Source organism: Tupaia chinensis, unplaced genomic scaffold, assembly GCF_000334495.1.
Source record: "Tupaia chinensis unplaced genomic scaffold, TupChi_1.0 Scaffold000001_1, whole genome shotgun sequence".
NCBI classification, from domain to species: Eukaryota; Metazoa; Chordata; class Mammalia; order Scandentia; family Tupaiidae; genus Tupaia; species Tupaia belangeri.
Genome location: NW_006159427.1, coordinates 5,271,900 through 5,299,065, shown reverse-complemented (window position 1 = coordinate 5,299,065; position 27,166 = coordinate 5,271,900). Strand labels below are relative to the sequence as shown.

The following is a 27,166-nucleotide window of genomic DNA, read 5'->3' as shown; positions in this document are numbered from 1 at the left end:
GGACGTGAACTGCGGTTGACTACATGGGAGTCCAGCGACATAGCCATTATGCCAACTGCTGGTTCCCAATAATACTAGTTTTCATTTGCAAAATCCACTTAATAGTCATAGATGCTGAGAAATAGTTTAAAATTTTATATTAATGTTCATTGCACACATATAATTGAAAGTCTTTAATACAGATTTCTGCATGTCATGTATTTAGTGAAAAAACAACTAAAAAGTTAGGTAAGCAGTCCAGTCAATAAAATTTTATTTCTCAGATCATATAATTTTTCTTCAAGATTTGCACATATTCTTGTGATGCTCTTAACAGTAGATCTTGAGTGTGGTTTGACTCATCAGTAGGTCCTAGAGGAGAAGCTCTACAGGATACAGACGAAAATTCTGCAGCAGCTAGAAAGAAAAAGAAATAATTACATCCTTTATCTAAAAGACTTCAGAGTTAACTAAGTATTAGTAATAAAAAAATGTTGGGAATGTATCACTATGAATAATAATAAAAAATACCTATGTGCAAGGGCAGTAAGGCTGGGTGTCCCTTACCCAAAATGCTTGGGACCTGAAGTATTTCAGATTTCCTTTTTTTTTTTTTTTTAAGAATTTTGGAATACTTGTATGTACGTAATAAGATATCTTGGGGATGGGACCCATGTCTAAACACAAAATTCATTTATAGTTCATGTATACTTTATACACATAACCTGATATTTTTGATTTCATGGTATTTTTGTATTACAGAGTTTTGATTGCAACCTGTCATATGTGATCAGGTGTGGAATTTTCCATTCCTGGCATCATATTGGTACTCAAAAAGTTTCCAAATGTGAAGCATTTCGGATTCAGGTTTTCAGATCAGGACTGCTCAACTTGCATTACAAATAATTTTCATGGAGTTGCATGCAGAATTAATTATCAGTGTGTTTAAGTATTGGGGCTTCTGTTTTTCTCATTTTCTCAAGCACTAAAGTACTATGACAAAGACTAGAATTACAAGATGATGATGATATAGTAACCTTTCAATCATATACTAGTACCTGAAAAAAAAACAGGCAATTTTCATATAAGGTCAGATACTATGACGGGTAAAAACGGCATTATGGGGACACACAGAAGGGACATCTATCCCAATGTTGTGTCAATATTGCAGGCTTTTTGATGGAGATGCTATGTAAGTTAACAGCTAAAGGACAAGAAAAAAGTATGCCAGACAGAGGGAAGAAGCAAATCCGAAGAACTAGAAGAGTGAGGAAGAACACTTGTGAAATTTTAAGTAGTCTACTTTGGCTAGATGCTAGAGGAAAGGGGCACAGAAAGGTAAGTGATAAGAGACAAGGCTGAATAACTAGTACAGGACCAAACTGATCTGGATGATTTTACACCATGCTAAAGAATTTGGATTAAAAAAAAAAAAGAATTTGGATCTTCTCCTGACAGCAAAAGGTAAACCAATGACTAAGTAAATGACCAGAAAGTTCAGATGTCACCTGTCAAAGGAAAGCCATAGGAACTGTAATTGCTTCAGGAAGTAGGACTAGATGAGTTTGGATGTTCTGGCTTTTATCATTACTACAAAGCCTGAGGAATTCGGAGATGCCTTTATTTTCTGAGAATAGTTTCAGTGTGGAAGAAACTGTTCCACAGGGATGGCAAAAGTGAAGAAAGTATATAGTCAGAAGAAAAAGATATACAGATTTTTCAAGACTTTTAAAGTTATGGTGCATGATGAATAGGACTAAGTACATTCTTCAGTGTGAATGTTTATGTTCTCATCTCTTTCATTAGGTGTATATAAGAAAAAAATATCTAATGTATTATTTATTACCCAGTCAATGGAAAGAAATGCAATTGCTACCTGTAGTTTATTTCAGATTTCAATTAATTACTCTAATTCATAAATTTTGGCAACATACCTTCTCTTAGTTCTCTAGTTATACTTCTTTCTAACTCTTGCTGCATCTGAAATAAGTCAAATATTAGTTATAATCTTTAAACAAGAGACATTATCATAAGAATGGCATATTCACAAAATGTGGCCTTTAAATAATGCTTTGAGACTAGATATAACTGGAGGGTTGCTTACATTAAAAAAAATCACAAATAAAATTCCTACTTATTTTAAGTTCATATAACAGAAAATATATATGTATATTGTTGTGTGGATTAATCTGATTCAAGTACAATTAATATTGGTCTATTGAAAATACGTCATTTCAAAGGGGTGACACTTTATCTTATTAGTACAAAGAGTAAACAATTCAAGTCATTTTACATTGGATACATTACTTGGTCATTCTCAGCAAAACTTTGCCCTCTATTAAAGTTTAATCAGGTTTTTACTTTAGTGGATTTTTCCTTAAAATAAATCTTCCATTCTCTATTTTTTTTTTTAAGAGATTTTTGTATAGGGCATATGAACTTGCCAGAGAGACAGAGAGAGACAGAAAGTAAGAAATCACCCCCTGGGGGGGATGGCAATGCCACAATCCCTTCTTCTCCATTCTCCTCTTGGGATCTTGGGCATGTATGTACACACACCCAGCATGAGTTTTAAGCCCCTGGGGTCTGGGACTCAAACCGCTGTTGACTAGTGGGAATCCAGTGACATAGCCATTATGCCACCCACTGGTCCATCATTCTCCACATTTAGAAAATCAAGAATTTAAAGTATGTTCCATAGTATAGTTAGCACAGAATCTCCCCCCCCCCGCCCCCCGGAGGAGATTTTTCCTATAGGGCTTGTGTGCTCAGTGGGCAGAGATGAAGAGAAAGGAAGAAATCACCTGCTGGGGGGATGGCCATGCTGTAACCCCTTCTCCTCCATTCTCCTCTAGGGATTTTTGGGCACACATGCACATGTACCCAGTGTGAGTTTCAAGCTACCAGGTCTGAAATTTGAACTGTGGTTGGCCATGTGAGAGTTTGATGCCTTAACCACTATACTACCTGCTGGCCCCAGCACAGAATCTTTAATAAGTAAACTTATAATATCATAATATCATGCAAAAATTCTATTGGCAAAAGTATTGTGGTATGTGTATTACGACTAAACATTTCTTTATTCATATGAACACAAAGATATCAGAAAATTTGCTAATAAAAAAAAAGTAAAAAATTTTAAAGAAAAGAGAATAAGTATAGGTTAGAGCCAGTTTTCAAACTCAGTTTCTTTGATTAATGACTTTCTAGAATTAAAAACAAGAAAAACAATATATGTTTACCTGTAACTTTTATTTCTTTTCAGAAATTAGGACCATTTTCTGGAAACATCTGAGTAATTATAGTTATCTAATTAAATGAATGGGAAAATTTCAAACTATATGAAAAACAAAAAACAAAACAAAACAAATGAAGCTAACAAAATAATGAAAAATATCAAGCAGCAAGGTCAGCAGGTAGTGTGACAGTGAAGGCACTGGACTCCGACATGGCCAACTGTGGCTCAAATCCTGGACCTGGTGACTTGAGAATCACACCAGGCGCATGTGTGTGACCAAAATCCTGAAAGAAGAATGGAGAAGGGATTGCTGTGTGGCCATCTCCCCTCGAGGAAGATTTCTCATGTCCTCCCCTCCCTCCCTCCCTCCCTCCCTCTCTCTTTCGCTCTCAGCTAGCTAGAATCTTGTAATTTATATACTAAAACAGTCATTTAACTTTTTCTCTTAAGCTATTTGGCTTTGATGCAGTACTACCTGCAGTTTCAAGCATCCACTGGAGGTCTCAGAACATATCCCCCCCCCCCCACGAGGGGACTACTATAACTGATTTTGTTTGATGGTAGATGCTACTTAGAGACTGTAAATATGAGTACTATCTTGATCGTTAATAAATAATAGCAAGATATACATAAGTGAACTTCATTTTAAAAATCCAAATATTTTGGGACAGATGGTGGCACAGCAGTGAAATCCAACACTGGAGGGCAAACCCACATGGGAAGGTGGCCAGTTCACATCCAGAGACCTCCCTGGTACATTGGGCCTGGGTGTGCCTGTGATCTGGGCTGGCTGAAGCTGGAGGTGGACTGTGGCGTCAAGATCCTGATGGCATGAGGGTAGTAGGTGGTGTGGTGGTTAAGGGCACTGTACTCCCACATGATCGATAGCATTTCAGCCCGGACCTGGAGGTTTGCCTTCTTTCTCTCGTTTGCTCTGTCCTTCTCTGGTCAAATTGAAATAAATATGGGGCCAGCAGTTGGCATAATGGATATGTTGCTGGACTCCCATGTAGTTGACTGCAGTTTGAGTCCCAGACCCAGTGGCTTAAACTCATGCCGGGTGCGTGTGTGTGCGTGCCCAAGATCCCAAGATGAGAATGGAGGAAAAGGGATTGCGGCATGGCCATCCCCCTGCTGGGGGGGTGGGGTGATTTCTCACTTTCCATCTCTCTGTCTCTGTCTTTCTGGTGAGCACACATGCCCTGTAACAAAATCCTCTCCTCCCCCCAAAAAGGGAAGAAAGAAATGGATAAATAAAGTTAAGTAAAATAATTCTTAAAAAAAAAAAAAAAAAAAAAAGACCCTGCTGGGGGTACTGTATCTCCGTCTCTCTCTCTCATTCATGGGATAAACTTGGGGAAAAATTTTTGCTTGATTTAACTATTTAAAAACTACATCCAGCTGTCCAGCGATAGACATGTTCTACAAAAAAAGTAAAGTAGCAATTAAGGGAGTATTTGTGTAAGAAAAATATAATTTAAACTTAAAATAGAAATTAATCTATTTTTAGTGCTACAAGTTTCTTTAATTAATACAATAGAAAGCATTTATCTTGAATGCCTTTAAATAATAAACCTGCATCTGTGGTTAAATGTTTGAAGAAAGATGATAAACCTGGGATGGTGTAGGAAGACTCTAAAGTGCTATGGACCACAGCCACACTAAAAGCAATTAACAGACAGCTAAAGCATCTCAAAGCAAATCTTCAGTTACTAGGCAATAATATTCAATCCTAAAATCTAATATAAATAAAGAAATTTAAAAGTTTATTTACATATATTGAATAAAGATAATGAATGGGTATTGCTTCAAAATGAGAGCTCCAGGGACTTTAAAATTTGTAAAATTTCTGTTTCCTTTCTGTATTAACATAGATAATTATGATTTTTACTTAACATGTATAAATTAGTTAAATTATTTTATCAAATTAAAAACAAAAATTATATCAGTAACTTTAAATTCAAAGGAAAAGGATAATACTCATATAACTAACCTTGGTTAAGTAGTTCTCTATGCTGTTATTCGAAGGCTGTGAGATTGAGGTAGGAATCACTGAAGTTTCTCTTGGAATAAGATTTCCACTGTTCACTAAACTATTATTAAAATTTCCAACATAAGGTGACTCTAGAACTGATCTTGTAGCAAGATTGTTCAGTAAAGATCTACTCTGGTGTTTTTCCACAAGAAGTTTGGCACTGACCTCTGCTAACTTCTCATTAGTCCTGTGAAGGATGCAAAAGACAGATGCTTAGTTTCTCCCTAAAAGATTCCTAAACGAACTGTATTTTTTAAAAACACAATAATAAATGGAATTTTTCATGCTGTAACACTGAAAATGTGTCAGAACGTATTCCCTGTATATAAGCATAGGTTTAAAATTGTTCTGAACAAGTACCAGTGTTTGTAGAGATTCCTAAAAAGTAATTCAAATAAAGTAGGGAAGGGAGAGGAATGATTATTGATGATACATGGCTTAACATCTGCTGCCTCTTGGAAGGCTCCACGTAGAGGATTCCTGAGGACACCATTAAGAGATATTTATGTTGGAATCCCCAGGTGGTGTGGTGGTTAAGGGTGCTAGACTCCCACATGGCCACCCATAATGCAAATCCCAGACCTGACGGCTTGCTTTCTCACTTTCCCTTGTTCTTACTCTCTGGTCAAATTAATATAAGTAAACAAAGTTAAATAAAATAATTCTTGAAAAAACAACGACAACAAAGAAATATTTGTGTTTTGGATAAGCAAGTGGCATAGTAGTTAAGGTGCTAGATTCCCACTGCAATTCAGTCAACTGCAGTTCAAGTCTCAAACCCGGCAACTTGAAACTCATGCTGAGCACATGTGTGCATGCCCAAGATCCAGAAAGGAGAAGGAAGGAGAAGGGATTACAACGTGGCCAATCCCCCCTGGGAAGTGGTTTCTCAATTTCTCTCTCTGTGTCTCCAGTGAGCACACATGCCCTATAGCAAAAATCTCTCTCCAAAATGTTTTTAAAAAAGAAATATTTGTGTTTAAAGGTAACTATGCAAGATGATGGATAGGATAGTCTGCTTGACTACAATAACTACTTTACTATGTATATCAAAACATGTTGTATTCCTAAATGTATACAATTTAAAAAACTAAAGCTAAAAAACCCCTGAAAACCCTTATAATTTAGTAACCCAGTTGAAAGATTAAAAAAAAAATTAAATTCTTCTAAGATATCTTTTAAGCATTTGTTTTCACTACCTTTGTCTGTTTCACACATTACCTGAGAGATATTAAACATTAGACACTGAAGAATAATTCAAAGCAACACTTCCCAGGGGAGAAAGAGAGCGGAGTTGGTGATCAAAATGAACTAATGTGGCCCCAAAGGCAATAAGCTCATGATAGTACCAAGGTATTCGAGGTCAGAGCCCGCCCTTTCTGCCTTCCAAACATTATCTCAAACTGACAATGCATTTTTTTTTTTTTTGGAGAGGTTTTGCTATAGGGCAGCTCGCCAGAAAGACAAAAAGAGACAAAGAAACAGAAAGCGAGAAATCAACCCCCAGGGGGGATGGCCACACTGCAATTTCTCCTCCTCCATTCTCTTTTTGGGATCTTGGGCATGCACACACAAACACACACACCTGGAGTGAGTTTAAGCCACTGGGTCCGGGACTCGAACTGCGGTCAACTACATAGGAGTCCAGTGACATAGCCATTATGCCAACTGCTGGTCCAGACAATGCATTTTTTTAACCACTTTGTAAATTATACTTCCCTTCATCCTCTCTCCCTACTTCAAAACTATGGCTTTACATAACTGGAAAAACTATAAAGAATAGTTTGTGTCTAGTGCCCTCTACTGATAATATCTAAGGTTACAATCAATGAAAGTTAATTTATGAAGTGCTAGGCTGTGAGAGAAATACGTAACACTAAATCTTTCGGGTTTGAGTTGGAACCATCTAAAAAATAAGTATTTCTGGTTAGAGTAATGCTGACAAGAAATTTCAATATCATTGTCTAAATTATAAAGCTTCAAAAATACTTAGCTGAGGGACCAGCAGTTAACATAATGGCTATGTTGCTGGACTCCCATGTAGTTGACCATGGCTTGAATCCTGGACCTGGTGGCTTAAACTCACACCGGGCACATGTTTGTGCGTGTTCAAGATTCCAAGAGGAGAATGGAGGAGAAGGGATTGTGGCGTGGCCATCCCCCTGGGGGGTGATTTCTCACTTTCTGTCTCTGTCTCTCTCTGTCTTTCTGGTAAGCGCATGCACCCTATAGCAAAAACCTCTCAAAACAAAAACAAAAACAAAAACAAAAAACCAACAACACTTAGCCCAAAGACTAATAGATCAGGTTTGCTATATTAGAATATTAAGTGAGAAAAAAAAGAAATCCATATAAAACAAACAAAAAAAAATGCACAGAGACATAAACTTTCCTGGACCAATAAGTTCATTTGCTAACATCATTTTCCAAAATTATATTGTCTAGTTAGCTTTTACTTCCTACTAATCTCATGAACCTATCTTACTAAAAGTTAAGCTTTACAGGCAAATTAATGAGCTTTATTTATTTTCCACAATTCTTATATATTTTTTTACTTACTTGTTTAGTTTATCTAATAATGATTTTCTAACTTGTGATTCTTCTAGATAGAGTTGCTTATATTTTTCCAATTCTGCTTTATTAGAATCTTCTTGAGTAGCTCTCATTTTGAAGAGTTCAGATTCTAGATCTTTAATTCTGATTTCCATCTGACTTTTTACAGAAGCATAATTATTCTCTCTTAATTGCTCTAAGTTTTCTTGAGATGCTGCTTGTGCCTAAAGAAAATTAAAATAATACTATTTTAGAATAACTGTAACAAATAATTGTGTATTTGATTAAAAATATATATATATTTTTAATTGCCAAGAGACACAGGCTCACCAGAGAGACAGAGAGACAGAGAAAACATCCCCACAATGGGACATGGTCACATTGAAATCCCTTCTCCTCCTCCATGTCTTCATCCTCTTGGGATTTTGGACATGCATACACATGTACCTGGAGTGTTTTTCAAGCTATTGGGGCTGGGACTCAAACCACAATCAGCCAGGTGGGATCAGGCTCCTTTAACCACTAGGCTATATAGCCATCCTAAAAAGATAGATTTTAGTAAATAATTATAACTTGAATTCTTAGGTATTTATTTGCTTTAGGTTTTTTTTGGGAGAGGTTTTTGCTATAGGGCGCGTGCGCTCGCCAGAAAGACAAAGAGAGACAGAGAGACAGAAAGCGAGAAATCGCCCCCCAGGGGGGATGGCCACACCGCAATCCCTTCTCCATTCTCCTCTTGGGATCTTCGGCACGCATGCACACGCGCCTGGCGTGAGGTTAAGCCGCCGGATCCAGGACTCGAACCGCGGTCGACTACATGGGAGTCCAGAGATATAGCCATTACACTAACTGCTGGTCCCATTGCTTGCTTTAGTTTTGAGCTACTGACTCAAATAGCAATTTTAAATATGTGGAAAATAGGTGAAATTTATAATATTTACCTTTAAGCCAGCAGATGAAATGGAGGTTAAGGTGTCTGGATCCTGCATATCTGACTACATGGTTTGAATCCTGGACCCAGTGGCTTGAAAAACACACTGGGCATATGTGCATATATGCCCAAAATCCCAAAAGGAAAGTGGAAGAGAAGGGATTGCAGCATGTCCATCTTCCTGGGAAGTGCTTTCTCACTGTCCTCTCTCTCTTTCTCTCTCTCTCTCTCTCTCTCTCTCTCTCTCTGTCTCTGGTGAGTACATGTACCTAATAGCAAGCAAAACAAAACAAAAAACACATTTGGGGGACCAGTCCCATAGCATAGTAATTAAGCACTGCACATTGGGGGCTGGGTCCTATATGGCTAATCATGGTATAAATCCTGACCCTGGCAGCTTGAAAATCATGCCAGGTACGTGTACATGCATGCCTAAAATCCTGATAGGAAGGAGAAATTAAAGAAAAGGACTGCAACATTACCACACCCCATTGGGGGTGCTTTCTCTCTCTCTTCAAGTACATACACTTCTGGCAACAAGTATTTTTTAAAATGTTTTGAGGGCTCACCCTCTAACAGAACTATTGTGCACTGTGTAGAGGAAGCCAGATCCCACATGGCTGACTAGAGTTCAGTTCTAGTCCCTGTGGCTTACATGCTGGGCATGCTGCCCAAGATCCTAACAGGATGGAACAGTGGAGGGAAAAAGATGGCGGTGTTAACCAGCCCCAGTGGAGAACGATTTTTCTCTTTCTGTCACATACGCACATATGTGTGTCTTTCATATTAATCAATCAATCAATTAATAAATTAAAAGGTGAGCTATTCTAATATTATTACTTATGTAATATGGATAATTCAAAGAATAATAGAGTTGATTTGAAAATGAAAAGACTGAACAATTTAACTTGAAAACAATTCAAGAATATGGTATAATTGCTCAATCACAATTTTGTCTTTTCTTCCTAAGTCTTAATTTATACCAACAGGTCTTAATAATCAAATGGTTCTCTAATATGACCCATTATTCTGAAAGGCCAATTTAGTTGTAATAGTGATAAAAATTAAAATATTCAAAAGGAGAAACAGATGCCACCTTGCTTCTAGAAATTTACAAAAGAAACCACTCTAAGGGAAGTGTACATAATATAAGACAATGTATACATTCCCAAAGTAATTTGCAGTAAAAGGAAATAAAGCACATTACAGATAAACAAATTAACCTGTAAAAACAGATTGACTTCTTTTAATTTTTCTACTATATCCTGTCTTGCTCTTTCTTCAATCTCCCGTTTATACTGCTCTACTTGAACAAGTTCTACCATATTTATTTTCATATGACTTTTGAGGTCTACTATTTCTTGTTCCAACTTCAGGTTATTCTTCTCTAGTTTTACACATTTCTTCCGTACTGTTTTCATAGATGACAATTCCTGCTTAAGAATTTGATTCTTTGCGCCTAGATGTACACATTTTGATGATGCAGTTTCCAGTTCTGCTGTAAGATCATCAATCTGCATGAATAAAAGAATATACTTTGATAATGGAAGGAAACATGCTGAACACAGTCTGAGATAAAACCAATAATACATTATTAAATAAATTCAGATGCAGTGAAATGAGATTTCTATTGTAGAAAGTTCGTAGAAAATAGACCCTTAAATTACTCAGAAAATCCTAAACAAAGTTTAAAATACCAAAAGTCACAAAAATATATTCTTTACTTTCTTTGTCTTTGCCATACACTGGTCTCAATCTTAGACTTATATTTCGAATTGTTTCATGTATTTCCTCTTTGAAATGGCTCTAGGTTACCTCTTTGAATAAAGTCTCTTACTCCTTTCTCCCATCTTCACTCCTCATTCTTTCAAGGACATGATATTGATTAATTAAGTCTGAGTAAATAAATGGCTTCTCAAATAATATTTTGAAAAATAAGACTCTAATTAATAAATCTTATAAATATGGATTTTAATGCCATAAATCTTTTCTGAACTGCTGTGTTTTATGCTAATTTTTATTGCATTCCAAGGAGTAATCACATCTCCCAGTAGAAAAGCTTAGTGAAATGATCTATACATGTTTTATTTTTAACAAAAATGCCTTAATTCAGTAATACTATCTTGTAATCCTAATCCTTCGCTACTTTCTACAAAATAAAGGAGCATAGTAAACAATAACAACAACAAAACTTGCTGGAATTTCAGTCATACTGAGTTGGTAAGAACTATTTTCTTTCTTTCTTTCTTTTTTTTTTTTTTTTGGAGAGGTTTTTGCTATAGGGTGCATGCGCTCACCAGAAAGACAAACAGAGACAGACAGAAAGCGAGAAATCACCCAATCACCCCCCGGGGGGGATGGCCATGCTGCAATCCCTTCTCCATTCGTCTCTCCGGATCTTGGGCACACACACACACAGGTACTGCATGAATTTAAGCCGCTGGGTGCAGGACTTAAACCATGGTTGACTACATGGGAGTCCAGCAACTAGCCAACTGCTGGTCCCAAGAACTATTTTCCTTTAAATGAAATGATTACTTGATGTTTTATAAAGATGAGTACAGTTGTGATTTTAAAACAGGTCTACAAATTCTTTATTTTCCCTATAACATTCCCTCTCCTGAATATAGCCGGCCTTAGAAGCTGATTTTTAGTAAGTAACTATGGTGAAACTGCTATGTGACCTCCAAGGCTATATTAGAAAATCTGACACAGCTGCCACCTGACTTTCTCTAGAGGGAAGCTCACCTTGGGAATCTAGCCACATTTTGTAAGGACACCCAAGTCACATACTAAATGACTGCCTCAGCTAAAGTCTCAGCCAAGGGGCCAGCAGATGGCACAGTGGTTATGTCGCTGAACTCCCACATGGCTGGCTGTGGTTCGAGTCCCAGACCCGGTGACTTCAAACTCACACTGGGCACATATACATGTGTGCCCAAGATCCCAGGAGAACAGAGGAGAAGGGACTACAGTGTGGCCATCCCCTGCCTCCCGTGTCTCTTTGTCTCTCTCTGTGTTTCTGGTGAGCACACATGCCCTATGGCAAAAAAAAAAAAAAAAACCACTCTAAAAAAAAGTCTTAGCAAAAAATCAGTTTCAATAGCTAGACATGTGAATAAATAAGCCTTGAGAGGATTCTAATCCTCTCCTTCAAGTCACCCCATTTGATGCATAATAGAAGAAAAATAATCTGGTCCTACTGAAGCTGGCCTAAACTGATGATTATAAACAAAAGTTTATAAAAAGTTGTTTTGAGACGATGGATTCTGAGGTCATCTATTATACAGCAGGTAAGTAACTGTCACCCATGGCCAGCCATAGCAGTGCAGTGGAAACATAACATTGTGATGCTGAAGGTACAGGGGAATGTCCTGGATTCATGACCCAAGATCTCCCTGTACACACCAGGAGCCCACACACATGTCCATGATCTGGGCTGGCTGAGGCTAGCGATGGGATTTTGGCATGAAGACCCTGTTGGGGATGCCTGTTTCTCTCTGTCTCCCTCTATCATGGAAAAGAAACTTCACAAAATAACTGATACTAAATATTGGGTACTACCACTAAAAACAAACAAAAATACTCAAACATGTAGGATCCCCTTTGGACCAAGAGACAAATGGAAACTAAAAGGACCTAGAGAAGGATAATAATGAAAATGAAAAGGGCTTCATAGAGATGCTTAGGGGAAGCCCATGGCCACCGAAGAGGCTAGCAGAAGGGTTTCAAGGCTGGTGAAGAAAATGATACTTAAAGCTGGAGTAAAGGGACCAGCTGCTACATAGATGCTGACCACGGGGGAGGGGGGGGGCGCTTGCACTTTCTCTTTCTCTCACACATGCACATGCTCTCTGGCCGCTAAAAAAAGAAAAAGAGAGAGAGGAAAAAAATCATCTAGAAGAAAGTGAAAAGGCAAGTTACTGAGGAGGAGAAAATATTTGAAAATCACATATCTGATAAAAGATTTAGAATTTAGAAATATAAAGAACTTCTACAATTAAAAATAAAGAAAACCCAATTAAAAATAGGCAAATAATTTATAGACTTTTCTCCAAAGAAGATACAGAAATGGTGAATAAGCACATGAAAAGATGTCTAATATCATTAGTCAATAGGGAAATGCAAATCAATACCAAACTGAGATATCCTTTCACACCACTAGAATGGAATCCTTTCTCAATCAAAAAAGATGAATGATAAGAATTGACAAGGATATGGAGAAATTAGGACCCTCATACAATACTGACAGGAATGTAAAATGGTGCAGCTGATTTGGAAAACAGACTGGCAGCTCCACAGAAGGTTAGGCAGAGTGCAACCACATTACCCAGCAACTCTGCTCATAAGAGAAATGAAATCAGAAACAAACATGAAAGTTTGTACAAACTTTCATAGCAGCATTATTAATAATAGCCAAAAAGTGAAAACAACCCAAAGAAAGGTTCAACTGATGAATGGATACATAAAATGTAAAATAAACCCATACAATGGAATATTACTCAGCAATAAGAAATGAAGTACCGGTAACATGCTATGACACAGATAGACCTTAAAAACATTATGCTAAATGAGAGAACCTAGTCATAAAACACCGCATACTGTGTGGTTCAATCAGTATGAAATATCTAGAATAGGTAAACTTATAGAGACAAAAGAGACTGGTGGTTCCCTAGGGCTGAGCAGGGAAAGGGGAACTGGTGGGAATGGCTAACAGTCTGTCTCTTTAGGATGAAAAAATCTAAAATTGGTTGTGGTGATGACCGCATAACTCTGTGAGAACACTGAAAGCCACTAAATTGTATACACTAAATGAGTGAATTGCATGGTATGTCAATTAATCTCAATAAAGATGTTTCTGAAAAATTGATTTGATACTATTGACTTGGGGTCATGTAATGGTGTACTTCTTGGCAAGAATTCAAGACATCAGAATCAACAGTAAGGCTTTTCTAAAATAGAAAATTATGTATTAAAAAGCTATTTTGGGGACCAGCAGTTAGCGTAATGGCTATGTTGCTAGACTCCCATGTAGTCGACCGCGGTTCGGGTCCCGGAGCCGGGGGCTTAAAACTCCCGCCGGGCGCGTGTGCGTGTGTGCCCAAGATCCCAAGAGGAGAATGGAGGAGAAGGGATTGTGGTGTGGCCATCCCCCCTGGGGGATGATTTCTCACTTTCTGTCTCTCTGTCTGTCTTTGTCTGTCTGGCGAGCGCACGCGCCCTATAGCAAACAAAAAAAGAAAGAAAGGAAGAAAGAAAGAGAGGGAAAAAGAAAGAAAGAAAATTACCTTATGTTTTAGCATATTAACTTGAACATCCATTTCAAATTGATTGGCTTTTAAATCTCCTTGGAAATTTAATTCTCCATTTTCATATTCATTTAACTTCTCTGTTGTCACTTCTAAGAGTTTCTTAAATCTGTAGGAATGTTCAGAACAAGTTAAGTCAAGCTTTTTTAAGAGTAAATATTTAGTAATTGTTTTTAAACAGATACTATGTTCTATTACATAAGGAAAATGATCTATAAGTTATGATCATCTCTCATTTGCTTCAACCTAACATTGTTTGAAAGCATTCTAACAAAATTATAATCTTAAGTAAATTATAGGAAGAAAATCTGTATGACATATATTGTGAATGAAGAGTTAATATTGTTGCCATATACAAAGTTCTTATAAAGAAAACATCCATTTTAGTATGTTAATATAAAATACTTAATTACTAAACATGAGCTATAACCCAGAGATTAGTATGGAAGGTAAAGAGGAAAACCACTTAGAAATGTTTATAAAAGATACAAAAATACATATTGGTGCTCACTGACCACAGTCGAACAGAAGAAAGGAATGTATACACCAAAAAAAAAAAAAATCAAGGAGATCATTCAACATGGGAAAAGAATCAGAAGAAACATCTTTGAAGACTGAGTTAAGTGGAAAAAGGAAACAGGCAGAGCTTTAGAAGAAAGGAACTCAAGCACAAAGTAATGTGGAAAGACTAAAAAACTGTTTTGTTAACTGTGCCTCAGATAAGGGACTGATAACCAGAATACACAGGGAACTCAAGCAGCTTAATGGAAGAAAATGATTAACCCAATTAAAAGATGAAAAAATGAACTGAATGAACTCCTCTCCATACAAACAACCAAAAAGCATATGAAAAAATGCTCAACATCCCTTTTTGTAAAGGAGATGCAGATCAAAACGACAATGAGATACCACCTAACCCTAGTCAGGATGGTGAAGATTAAAAAAACAAGTAATGATAAGTGCTGGGAAGATGTGGTGAAAGGGGAACACTCCTACACTATTGGTGGGGTTGTAAATTGGTCCAGCCACTGTGGAGAACAATATAGAGGTTCCTCAAAGACCTTCAAATAGAACTACCATATGATCTAGCAATTCTACTCCTGGGTATCTACCCAAAGGACAGGAGAGCACTCAGTCAGAAAAGTGCTTGCACAACTATTTTCATTGCAACATTATTCACGATTGCTAAGACATGGAACCAACCCAAATGTCCACAAACAGATGAATGGATTGCAAAATTATGAAACATATACTCCATGGAATACTATTCAGCCAAAAATAAAACAACAAAGCCCTGGAATTTGATAGAAAGTGGATGAATATGGAAGATTTGTTGCTGAGTGAAGCAAGTCAGGCTATGAAAGAGAGACATCATATGTCTCCACTTAACATATACCAATTGTCTGCACTCTATGGTAGAGACTGAAAGACTGGAGAACATAAAAGTATTAAAAATTGTAATGGACACTAGAGACAAAAAGGAAAGAGAGGGTGGGAGGGGGAGAGCACAGGAAAGGAAATTTGGGGGGAAAATGGACAGGTAAGACACTTGTGGGACACAGATAAGGTTAACTATCTGTTGACAAGGATGTGTATAATAGTCTCAACTAGGCTGAACTGAAGTGTATATTATGCTGGGTAAAGTTTCTTCACAATCTAAATGATGTATAACGATTTAATGTATGAATAATGAGAAAGAAGAGAACTAAGAGCTCTTTGCTGGCACAATGTTAACAAAATGAAAGGAGTACAAAACCATGTAGAGAAAGACAGTTAAGTGAGAGAAAAATATTGATCAGAATCAGAGATCAACTTAAGTACTAAACAAATAAATATAAAAGCATTTATGCTGGGGGTTTCAAAGATACTGGAGAACATTACATTCTTTTTTTAAATCTGGATGGTAGAAACAACTGCTCATTTTATTCTTCTTTATGTAAAACACATATTTTTCTATGTATGGTATACATGTACGTATGTGTATATATAATACAAATGCATGATATATGTGTATGTGTATGAGTGCAATTTTTTAAAAACAGAGTTTCTGTTTTGTTTTGTTTTTAAAGAATTATTTTATTTAACTTTATTTATTTATTTTTATTTTAGCAAGAGAGAGAGAGACAGAGGGGGGAAGGTGAGAAAGCAAGCCACCAGGTCCAGGACTCAAACTGCAGTAGGTCATGTGGGAGTCCAGCAACTTAACTACTGTGCTACCTGTTGGCCCCATTAAACAAAGTTTAATAACATGTATACCTCATACACATATGAGAGGTACCCATGGAAAATGACTAAATTTCCACACATTTTTGTAACTAAAAAAATAAAGAGGCAGAAAGAAAATATAAGGTCAATCAAAATAATTTTGGGGACCAGCAGTTAGTTGGTTAAGGCAGCTGGATCTCACATAGCTGACTGTGGGATTCAAGTCCTGGCCCCAGGAGCTCAGGAAATATGCTGGGTACAAGTGTATGAGTGCCTGGAATCCTGAGTAGAGAATGGAGGAGAAGGGTCTGTTGTGGTGTAGTGTGGCCTTCTTTCCTGGGTAGGTGCTTTCTCACTTTAACTCTCTGTCTCTCTCCAGCAAGCACACGTATCCCATAGAAAAACTAAAACTAAAACTAAAAAATAAAATAAAATAAAAAATTGATGTTAAAGAACAATAGAAAGGTTTCTAGACATTAAAATATTTTAATGCTGAAGAGGACACCAACAAAATAAGAAATTACCAAACAAAGCAAAAATACCCTCAGAAATAAAAACAACAAAGTAGATGATAAAGAGTACAGATGGCATTATTAAAGGCATTATTGTTATTGTTTCCAAAATAATTAAAGAATAAATATAATATTTCCACATTTAAAAATAGTTTCGGATTGTGCTATGAACTTCTGAAGTAAATTTTAAAATAGAATAATTTATTTAATTATGAAAGTGCATATATAAAATAAATTTGTATTTAAGTATTAGAAAAGTGAAGTAAACTTGTAGTTAAATCAATTAATGAATGATTAAAATGATCTGAAATGTTAAAATCTTACCCAGTTAATTCTTTCTCTAATTCACCATTTTTCTTTTTTTCTTGATCCAAATTATATTCCAGAGACTGCTTTAACTCAGTAAGTGTCTTTAACTGTTCTTTTTCATCCTCAGACTTTGAAAAAAAATTAAAAGAGAAGTATTTTTAGAAGTATTTTAAAAAATACGCCCTATAGCAAAAACTCAAAAAAAAATATCTAGAGACTCTCTTCTTTCTTAAAAATGTTATTTCTCATGAGTTCAGGTTAAGCATCTCTTATACAAGATTCTTGGAACCACAAGTATCTTAGATGTCAGATCCGCACAGATTTTAGAATATGTGCACATAAAGAATGAACTAGTATTGAAGATGGAACCCAAGGCTAAACACGCAATTCATTTATGTTTTATATGTACCTTATACACATAGTCTGAAGATAATTTTATACAGTATTCTCATGTTACATTGTGTTGACTGTGGTGACCTGTCACATGAGGTCAGGTATGGAATTTTCTACTTGTGGCATCATGTCAATGATCAAAAAGTTTCAGATTTTGGAGTCAGATTTCATATTTTTAGATTAGGGATGCTTAACCTATAATTGTGTTTAGACAGGTTTACAAAGTTTAGATAATTTATAAACTTGATACCAGTAAGGACAGTTTTCAAAATGAATTTTTTTTTAAAAACAGCTCAAATTGATTTATACTTTCCTCATCTAAATTAGTAAAATTTGTTAGGGAGAGCAGGTGGCAGGGTGGTTAAGGGGATAAAATCCCACACAGCTGACTGCAGTTCAAGTCCCAGACCTGGTGGCGTGCTTTCTCACTTTCTTTTTCTGTCTCTCTCTGTCTCTGGTGAGCACACGTTCTCTATAGCACACTTAAAAAATAATAATATTGGGGACTAGCAGTTAGTGTAAAGCCTATTCGCTGGACTCCCACGTAGTCGACCGTGGTTCATGTCCCAGACCCAGTGGCTTAAAACTCACGCCGGGCGCGTGTGTGTGCATCCCCAAGATCCCGAGAGGAGAATGAAGGAGAAGGGATTGCGGCGTGGCCATCCCCCCTAGGGGGTGATTCCTCGCTTTCTGTCTGTCTCTCTTTGTCTGTCTGGCGAGCGCACATGCCCTATAGCAAAAAAAACCTCTCAAAAAAAAAAAAAGAATATTAATAATAAAAGATCATTTTAAAAAAAGAATACAAGTTCTTGGGCAGGCAGGTGGCATGGTGGTTAAAGGCACTGGACTCCCACATGGCTGATCGTGGTTCAAGTCCTGGACCTGGCAGCTTGCTTTCTCACTTCCTCTCTCTTTCTCTCTGCCAAATCTTTTAAAACTATGCTAATAATAACATATAAACTTAAATCAAATAATTATTTTTTTAAAAAGTTTTTTTGGGGACCAGCAGTTAGCGTAATGGCTATGTCGCTGGACTCCCATGTAGTCGACCATGGTTCGCATCCGGGACCTGGTGGCTTAAAACTCACTCTGGGCACGTGTGTGTGCATGCCCAAGATCCTGAGAGGAGAATAGAGGAGAAGGGACTGCGGTGTGGCCATCCCCCCGGGAGATGATTTCTTGCTTTCTGTCTCTCTGTCTCTGTCTGTCTGGCGAGCGCATGCACTCTATGGCAAAAACCTCTCCAAAAAAAAAAAGTTTTTTTTTAATGTAGGTGACAGAAACTAAGAGTTAATGAACTCTTTTTAAAAAATTATTATTATTATTTTAAGGTTTTTGCCTTAGGGTGTGTACACTCACACAGAGACAGTAAAAGGGAAAGTGAGAAATCATCCCAGAGAGGGGATGGCCACTCTGCAATCCCTTCTCCTCCATTCTCCTCCTGGGATCTTGGGCATGGACGCACATTAATAAAATACTAAGAGTTAACGAATAAAAAAAATGTTTAAGTTGTTAGATTTACATTTTAGTTTCTAAAGATGCCCTAGAAATATTTCCATCGAAAATTGAAAATACTCCATGTTTTGTTAAATCATATCTTACTAAAATAACATTTTGAAAACTCTCATCTGGCTCCCCTTACATTTTCTTATCCTGATGACTTCAGGATGAGATACTCTCATTCTCAGTAAGCATTCCTCTACTGGTTTCAATCTTTCCTCTTCTAACCATTTCTCGCTAAATAAAGTTCAAGTTTTTTTCAATGACATGTAACTTCTGCCTATTGGTTTTCTATCAGTCTACTATATTCTTTAATGTATAGTCTCATTTACAACTCCGTTTTTTTTATCCACGGATCTATTATTAATATTTCATCATTTACTCCTCCTTCTGCTCCTCTAATCTCACTTCATTTCCAAATGCAGCAACCCCTGAAGTTCAGTCCCATCCCTTTCTATTCCTCCATTTAAATCTCCCAGACTTCCTTAAATCTCTAAGGCTTCAACTCATTCCTTAATTTGCATCTCTGGCCCTGGCCTCTTTAAACCCTTTGTTCCTTTCTCTCTTCCTTCTAGTCACTTCTTACAGACAGTATCTCAAGCACACACTCAAGACCCACTGTTTGATGTGGACTACTTTAGTATTTGGCTCATCGTCTAAGTTCATTTTAGTTCTTACTGGAGTTATTTTGAGTGTAGTGCTATATTCTAATCTCAGGAGGCATCCTGCCCTTAGGATGCTAACTACACACATTGCCTTGTTTTTCTTCTAAGATGCAAAACTTTCCCACAAGAGTGAGATAGCAATTATTTGCCTTTGTTCTCTTTTGAATAATTTCCTTTTCCATGGGGACATTATCTTAAAAACTTCTAGTTCTTAAATTTCTTTCAGAGCACACTCAACTATATTTGGAGGCTTGAGGCCCACCACTGCTATCTTTTTCCTAGTCCAGGGTCTTCATCTCAAAATTATGTCCATCATATATATTAACCCATGTAGTCTCCAGCCTAAAGTTTCAAGAGATAAGAAGCTTCTGAAGAAGTGAGGGGCTACTGACTGAATTGAATGGTGTCTTTATTACATTTTTTAAATTCCCAGAATAGACTTCAAAGTGGCTAATAATACTGTCACATTCCTAATGTATTTGTATTGGAGTATACAGAAAATCCCTTAACTTTTTTTCCCTCCTGTTAGGGTCTCCCTGTGCGTCACTATCGCCCCACTGAGCCTAATATAAGCTAAGACTAAAGGCATATACCACCATATCCAGCTTTTAGGGTAGATGTGGAAACGAAAGCAGGTCCCTCTTGTGGTCTCATCCTGCAAAGTAGCAGTGACTACCAACACACATTACCATGTCTGGGCCCCTCAGTATTTCTGAATATGTTTAGTAAGTTTTGGATACTCTCTTTTCGATTTTTGACACTTATGTCAGACAGGAGATGTCCCCTGGCTGTCTCATTCACAGAAAGCTCCTTTATCAACATGTCACTTACATGAAAAGTATGCTAATAAAATGGTATTAATTTATAAGAAATGGAAAAAATAATTTTTTTAGAGATTTTTGCTATAGAGAGCATGCGCTCGCTGGAAAGACCAAGAAAGAAAGTGAGAAATCACCCCCCCCCCGGGGGGGTAAGGCCATGTTGTAATCCCTTCTCCTCCAGTCTCCTCTTGGGATTTGGGGCACACACACAAATGCACATGTGCCTGGCATGAGTTTTAAGCCGCTGGGCCTGGGACTCGAACCACTGTTGGCTTATGTGGGAGTTCAGCGATGTAACCGTTACACCATCTGCTGGTCTCGGGGAAAAAAAAACTTTTTAATGTTTCTTCCACCTGGAAAAACACCAGTCGGCCAAATGTTCTAGCTCCCCTGGTAGGTGTGTCTGTGCAGTGAAGCTACTTGAAACTCACTACTATGAATGAACTTACTTAGGAGCATCTACCTCATAGCATCCATCTTCTGACCTTAATTCCTACAAAGGGAAGCATAAATTACATGAGAATCCTGTTCTGTTTAGTAAATATTGGGTCATCAGAAAAGTCATGACGTGACATTTTTTTCCATTTTTTTAATGCAAAAATGCATCATGACTTTCCCAACAAACCAATAGTTATGTAATATTCACTATACATCAATAAATTGGTGTGCTGAATATACCCCAAAGATTGGACTGTTAAACCTTTGAAAGGATGCTCAATACAGGAGAGTAAAAAATATCAGTCTTTGAATCTGCAATGCTAAGAGCACTAGTTACTCTGAAAGACACTGATGGAATAGTCATTTCCACTTTTGAACTAGCATCTCTTTTCTCTTAAAATGAAATCCAAAGAGAAAAACAAATTCCTTTGGGGAAGGAAAAAAAGAGGACTTACAGGGATCAGCAGTCAGCATAATGGCTATGTCGCTGGACTCCCATGTAGCTGATCATGATGGGTCGAGTCCTGGACCCGGTGGCTTAAACTCACGCCAGGTGCATTGTGATGTATGCCCAAGATCCCAAGAGGAGAATGGAGGAGAGGAGAAGGGACTGCGGCGTGGTCATCCCCCCTGGAGGCTGATTTCTCACTTTCTCTCTGTCTCTGTCTGTCTTCCTAGTGAGCATATGCACCCTATAGCAAAAACCTCTCCAAAAAACAAATAAATAAATAAATAATTAAAATTTTAAAAGCACTTATATAAGAATCTAGGATCCACTCTTGATGAGAAATACAAACTATAATATTAAAAGTAATTAATTCTCAAAATCTCACTGAAGGGTTTGGATCATAAGAAAAATTCCGAATTCTAGATCGAATTATTAATCAAATTCTTAGAATTTTGAAAGATATTATAAGATACTAGCAGGGACTTACCAGTTGTACACCAACATTCACGGTAGAGTTACTCACAAAAAAGTAGAAATAATGCAAATGTCCATCAATGCATAAATGGATAAATGAAATGTGGCATACATGAACTAGTGACTGGTTTTAGGTAATCACAATCATTTTCTATTTTTTTAAAGAATTATTTTATCGGGACCAGCAGGTGGCGTAGTGGTTAAGGTGCTGGACTCCCACATGGCATCTTGGACCTGGTGGCTTGCTTTTTCACTTTCCCTATTACTCTCTGTCTCTCTCTGATCAAATTAATATAAATGAATGAATAAATAACATAAAATAAATAAATATATTTTTAAAAAAGAATTATTCTATCTTATTTATTATTATTATTATTTTTAAATTTGACCAGAGAGAGACAGAGAGTAATAGGGAAAGTGAAAAAGCAAGCCACCAGGTCCAAGATGCCATGTGGGAGTCCAGCACCTTAACCAAGCCACCTGCCGGCCCCAGTCACAATAATTTTCATAAAAATCTTGGGACCAACAGTTAGCATAATGGCTATGTCACTGGACTCCTATGTAGTTGACTACAGTTCAAGTCTCAGACCCAGTGACTTAAATTCACGCTGGGTGCGTGTGCACGTGCATACATGCCCAAGATCCCAAGAAGAGAATAGTGGAGAAGGGATTGTGGTGTGGCCATCCCACCTGTGGAGTGATTTCTTGCTTTCTGTCTCTGTCTCTCTCTGTCTTTCTGGCGAGCACACGCGCCCTATGGCAAAAACCTCTCCCCTCCAAAAAAAAATCTTACTGCCAGGGCCATCAGGTGGCATAGTGCCTACGGCACTGAACTTCCATATGCCTGACCACAGTTTGAGTCCTGGACCTGGCAGCTTGCAACTCATACCAAGCACATGTGCGTGCATGCCCAGAATCTCAAGAAGAGAATGGAGATGGGATTGTAGTGTGGCCATCCCCCTGAGGTGTGAGTTCTCACTTTCTGCTTTTCTTTCTGTCTCTCCAGCAAGCATACACACTCTATAACAAAAATCTCTTTAAAAAAAAAAAAAAATCTTACTACCAAAATCATCGAGTATATAAATTCAGCCAAATTCTATTGGGTTATCAGAAAAGTCATGATGCATTTTTATTCAGAAAAGTCATAATGCATTTTTGTACAGAAAAACAAAAACGCATTATGACTTTTCAGATGACCCAATACTTAAGACAACCTGTACTACCAGTAACAAATAATATCAAAATAAATATAATAACTATTTTTATCAATGAGACTTTTTATATTGTCTAAAATATTCTTGTAGATGACTGCTAAAGAAATAAAATATTCCTTTTTAGTGTGACAGAAATTTTAAAAATTGACTTACTGAACTTGTACTTAACAGGTTCTTCTGAAGCTCTTCAATTTTGCTTGCCTGCTTTTTCATTGTAACTTTGAACTTGGAATTTTCGTTTTCAAGCCTAAAATGTATATTTTAACATAATTATTCTCACAAATCAGTTTTGTAAAAAATGTCACTGCTGAAGGTGTAATTACATAAATTATTTTTTTAAAGATTGCTTATTTCATGAGAGAGAGAGAGGTTGAGAGATGGCAAATGAGGACCAGCAAACAGTGTGGTGGTTGCATTGCTGGACTCTCATGTGGTTGACTACAGTTCAAGTCCCAGGCCTGGCAATTTGTGCCTGCGAGTCCAGGGTTCTGAGAGAAAGTGGAGAAGATGGGACCAGCAGTTAGCGTAAGGGCTATGTCGCTGGACTCCCACGTAGTCGACCATGGTTCAAGTCTCGGACCCGGTGGCTTAAACTCATGCCAGGTGCATGTGCGTGCGTGCCCAAGATTCCGAGAGGAGAATCGAGGAGAAAGAGATTGCGGCGTGGCCATCCACCCTGGGGGGGTGATTTCTCGCTTTCTGTCTCTCTGTCTGTCTGGCAAGTGCACACACCCTATAGCAAAAAACCTCTCCAAAAAAAGAAAAAGAAAAAAAAAAAAAGAGAGAAAGTGGAGAAGAAAGGATTGTGGTGTGACTATCCCCCTGGGGGGGTGATTTCTCACTTTCTGTCTCTGTCTCTGGCAAGTGCACATGCCCTATAGCAAAAATCTCTCAAAAATAAATAAATAAATAAATAAAATTTTAGAAATAAATAAATAAAAGAGAGACAGCAAGTGAGAGAGAGACAGGGTCTAGTCACAGCACAGTCCCATTCTAGTGCTCTAGCTGGCCTGTCAGCCTCTAGCCAGCCATGATCACAGGGACGCAAATGCATGTCCCCAGTATGTTCTCAAGCTGAGAGCCAAATCCCAAGGGACCAAGTGGCTCTAGCATTGCAGAGCAGCATATTATTCTGGACCTGCATATATTCTTAAAAGTTTAAAAAAATATTATTTGGTAACTGTCCCATTTTTCTAGATATGTTTTATAGTTAACATGCAAAAATTCAGGAACAGTATGCAAAAAATCTGCATTTCAAAATAACTTAAAGCTGGGACCAGCAGTTAGCGTAATGGCTATGTCGCTGGACTCCCATGTAGTCGACCACGGTTCGAGTCCTGGACCTGGTGGCTTAAACTCACGCCAGGCGCGTGTGCGTGCATACCCAAGATCCCGAGAGGAGAATGGAGGAGAAGGGATTGCGGCGTGGCCATCCCCCCTGGGAGGTGATTTCTCGCTTTCTGTCTCTCTGTCTCTGTCTGTCTGTCTGGCGAGCACACGCACCCTATAGCAAAAACCTCTCCCCCCCCCAAAAAAAAATATAACTTAAAGCTAAAAATGTTCTTAGGCTTCACACAGGTATATTTAGTATGGTATCTGATATAATTCTCACTCTACACTGCTTAAATTCTTATGAGTACTCAAGCAATTTTGTGTGCTACTTTAAATTGTACTTTTGTGGGGCCAGCAAGTGGGGTGGTTATAGACTCCCACATGGTCGACCACAGTTCGAGTCTCGGACCTGGTGGTTTGCTTTCTCATTTTCAATTTCTTTCTGTCTGTCTCTTTCTAGTCAAATTAAAAAATAATAATAATAAATAGGGGTCAGCAAGTGGCGTGGCAGTTGAGGCGCTGGACTCCCACATGGCTGACAACCGTTCAAGTCCTGAACCTAACAGCTTGCTTCCTCACTCTTCCTTTATCTCTGTCTGTCTCTCTCTGATCAAAAATTGACGAATAATGATAATAAATAAAATTTAAAATAAATAAATCTTAAAAACAATAAGTTAAATTAAATTGATAATTATTTTTTAATTGTACTTTTGTATGCGATCCTGCATCTTCTCAGTATGTCTTACAGCCTCCGCATGTTGATTCTGTGCTTCATGCAACTAGAAGGAAAAAAAAACACTTTACTAAGAATCTAGCACGATCTGCCCATCACCTGTTTCTGTAACTAAAATTTGTTGGCCCGTAACCACACTGCTTCATCTGCATATTGTTTATGATTACTTTGGTGCCGTAACTGCAGAGTTTAGTTGTTATTATACAACAGGGATCTTATGCTGCATAAAGTATAAAATAATACCCTTTTCAGAAAAGTTTACCAACCCCTAGACTAAAATGTTATTCTTGTTTTTAAATTATATATTTTCCTTAAGAATTATTTTAATTTTATTTATTTATTCAATTATTTTAGTTTGACCAGAGAGGGACAGTGTTAGAAAGAGTAAGAAAGTAAGAAAGCAAGCCGCCAGGTCTGGGACTCGAACCATGGTTGGCAATGTGGGAGTCCAGAGCCCTTAACCACCACGCCACTTAAACCTACAAAACTGGTCTAATGGGGAAAGATAGGAAGTAACCTTATGGCGAGCATTTAGGTTTTTGTATTTTGAACACCATTACTACCTTAGCTATCATTTAAAATATTCATATATTTAAATAACCATGACCATGTCAGTAATTATAAAAATTAATATGCTGGTTTAGTTGACTGCCAGCGGTTCCATGAACAGTCTGACACTATCAACACAGAATCCCAGCTCCACCAGTTACTAGCAGTATGACCTTGAGCAAAGTAACTCTTTTTGTCTGTCTCCTCAATTGTAAAATGAAGATAATAATAGTATCTACCTCACTGGATGCCAGAAAGATAAAATTAGGAAATGTACAAAACATATTTAGAAGTATAAGTAGCACATAGTAAGCTATATATATATTTGCTGTTAGTATTATTCCTATTGTATTGTATCAACAAGAGTTGCTGTTGACAGACATCTTTTTCTGTTTTATTTTGAAATAATCCCAGTAAAAGAGATCAAAGGAAACCATATTTTAATGTTAGATCGAATGAATTTGATATTCCTGATTTGTTTGTCTTTAGGAAATAGACAAATATGCATTGTCATACATGACTTTTAGAAGTGCTAACTTAAATGCACATAGTTATATTAAATAAAGTTTCTCTTACAAAAACACAACTGTGTCATTTGAGACAAAAAAAATACCAGCTTCTGGGGAGATAAGTTATTATTTGTAATATTTCTTCAACCTGACTGAATGAAGTAATCCATTAATTAATTTAGTTGCCCTAGTTTCATCATTCTGGTAAGTTTTGCTTTGCAAGTGGGCATGAGAATTAGTCTTTGTGCCGACTGCCTCCTTTTTATTAGACTTGTTTTACCTGCAAATGAAGAACTTTCAGAATCACTGACTCAGTGGGAGGCAAGAAAGTCACCCTAGACTAGGAGATAAGGACTTACAACCACACTGAAATATCTTACTTCAAACAGAACTTATAATCTATGCATATTAACTCAGTTGAATAAAATGCAAACATTTAGGTCAAATATAGAGAAAGTTCTAAGTTAATCTCATATAAGGGATATTTTCAATTAAGTATTACCTTGATCAATCCTACCTATTGAAGAAAGCAGACAAATTTAAACTGAGAAAGCCTATGGCTACTTAATTATGCTTCAAGATGCCATCAGGAATTGACCAATGAGACTTCGCTAATGCTATTGTATCTTAAGTGCCAATAAAATCTGATGCTTTAGGTAGGGGGCATGCCACTGTACGTTGCAGTAACTTGTCCTCCAAAACTGAGTGAGGGAAGCAAGAGGGAAGCACACAGCCCAGAGTAGAGCCCGCTGCTTCATAGACCTTTCACCTGTCCCACTAGCCAGCCATACCATTCTCCACTTCTAATAACGCACAGCTTACTTTCTCTCTATGCTGCTCAGTGCATGATCGCATCCTGGGAAGTACTCAGCATCCCCTGGATTGCGTGGTACATAACTTACATGACCTCCACCTCGACCTGAAAATACTGCTTTGTACCACTAAATCCTGGTTCCCAACAGATTGAGTCCCAGCACCTGCTTACGCTGTGCTGTGCGCTGGCAAGCACGCTGACGAGC

At 37.4% G+C, this 27,166-nt stretch overlaps 1 protein-coding gene across 9 annotated transcripts in view; it reads right to left on the bottom strand.

The window, feature by feature from the left end:
* Positions 1 to 120: 120 nt before the first annotated feature.
* ANKRD26 (ankyrin repeat domain 26) overlaps positions 121 to 27,166 on the bottom strand; it is a 122,340-nt gene continuing 95,294 nt past the window's right edge. For all 9 annotated transcript variants that reach the window (XM_027769852.1, XM_027769861.1, XM_027769925.1 and 6 more), the window contains 9 exons: positions 25,065 to 25,135; positions 23,178 to 23,271; positions 17,087 to 17,199; positions 14,025 to 14,154; positions 9,960 to 10,250; positions 7,812 to 8,029; positions 5,211 to 5,439; positions 1,914 to 1,959; positions 121 to 396 (listed from right to left, as the gene is read on the bottom strand). In XM_027769852.1, coding sequence (XP_027625653.1) covers positions 260 to 396; positions 1,914 to 1,959; positions 5,211 to 5,439; positions 7,812 to 8,029; positions 9,960 to 10,250; positions 14,025 to 14,154; positions 17,087 to 17,199; positions 23,178 to 23,271; positions 25,065 to 25,135 — 1,329 coding nt within the window. In that variant the 3' untranslated portion in view covers positions 121 to 259. The remainder of the gene's footprint in view (positions 397 to 1,913; positions 1,960 to 5,210; positions 5,440 to 7,811; positions 8,030 to 9,959; positions 10,251 to 14,024; positions 14,155 to 17,086; positions 17,200 to 23,177; positions 23,272 to 25,064; positions 25,136 to 27,166) is intronic.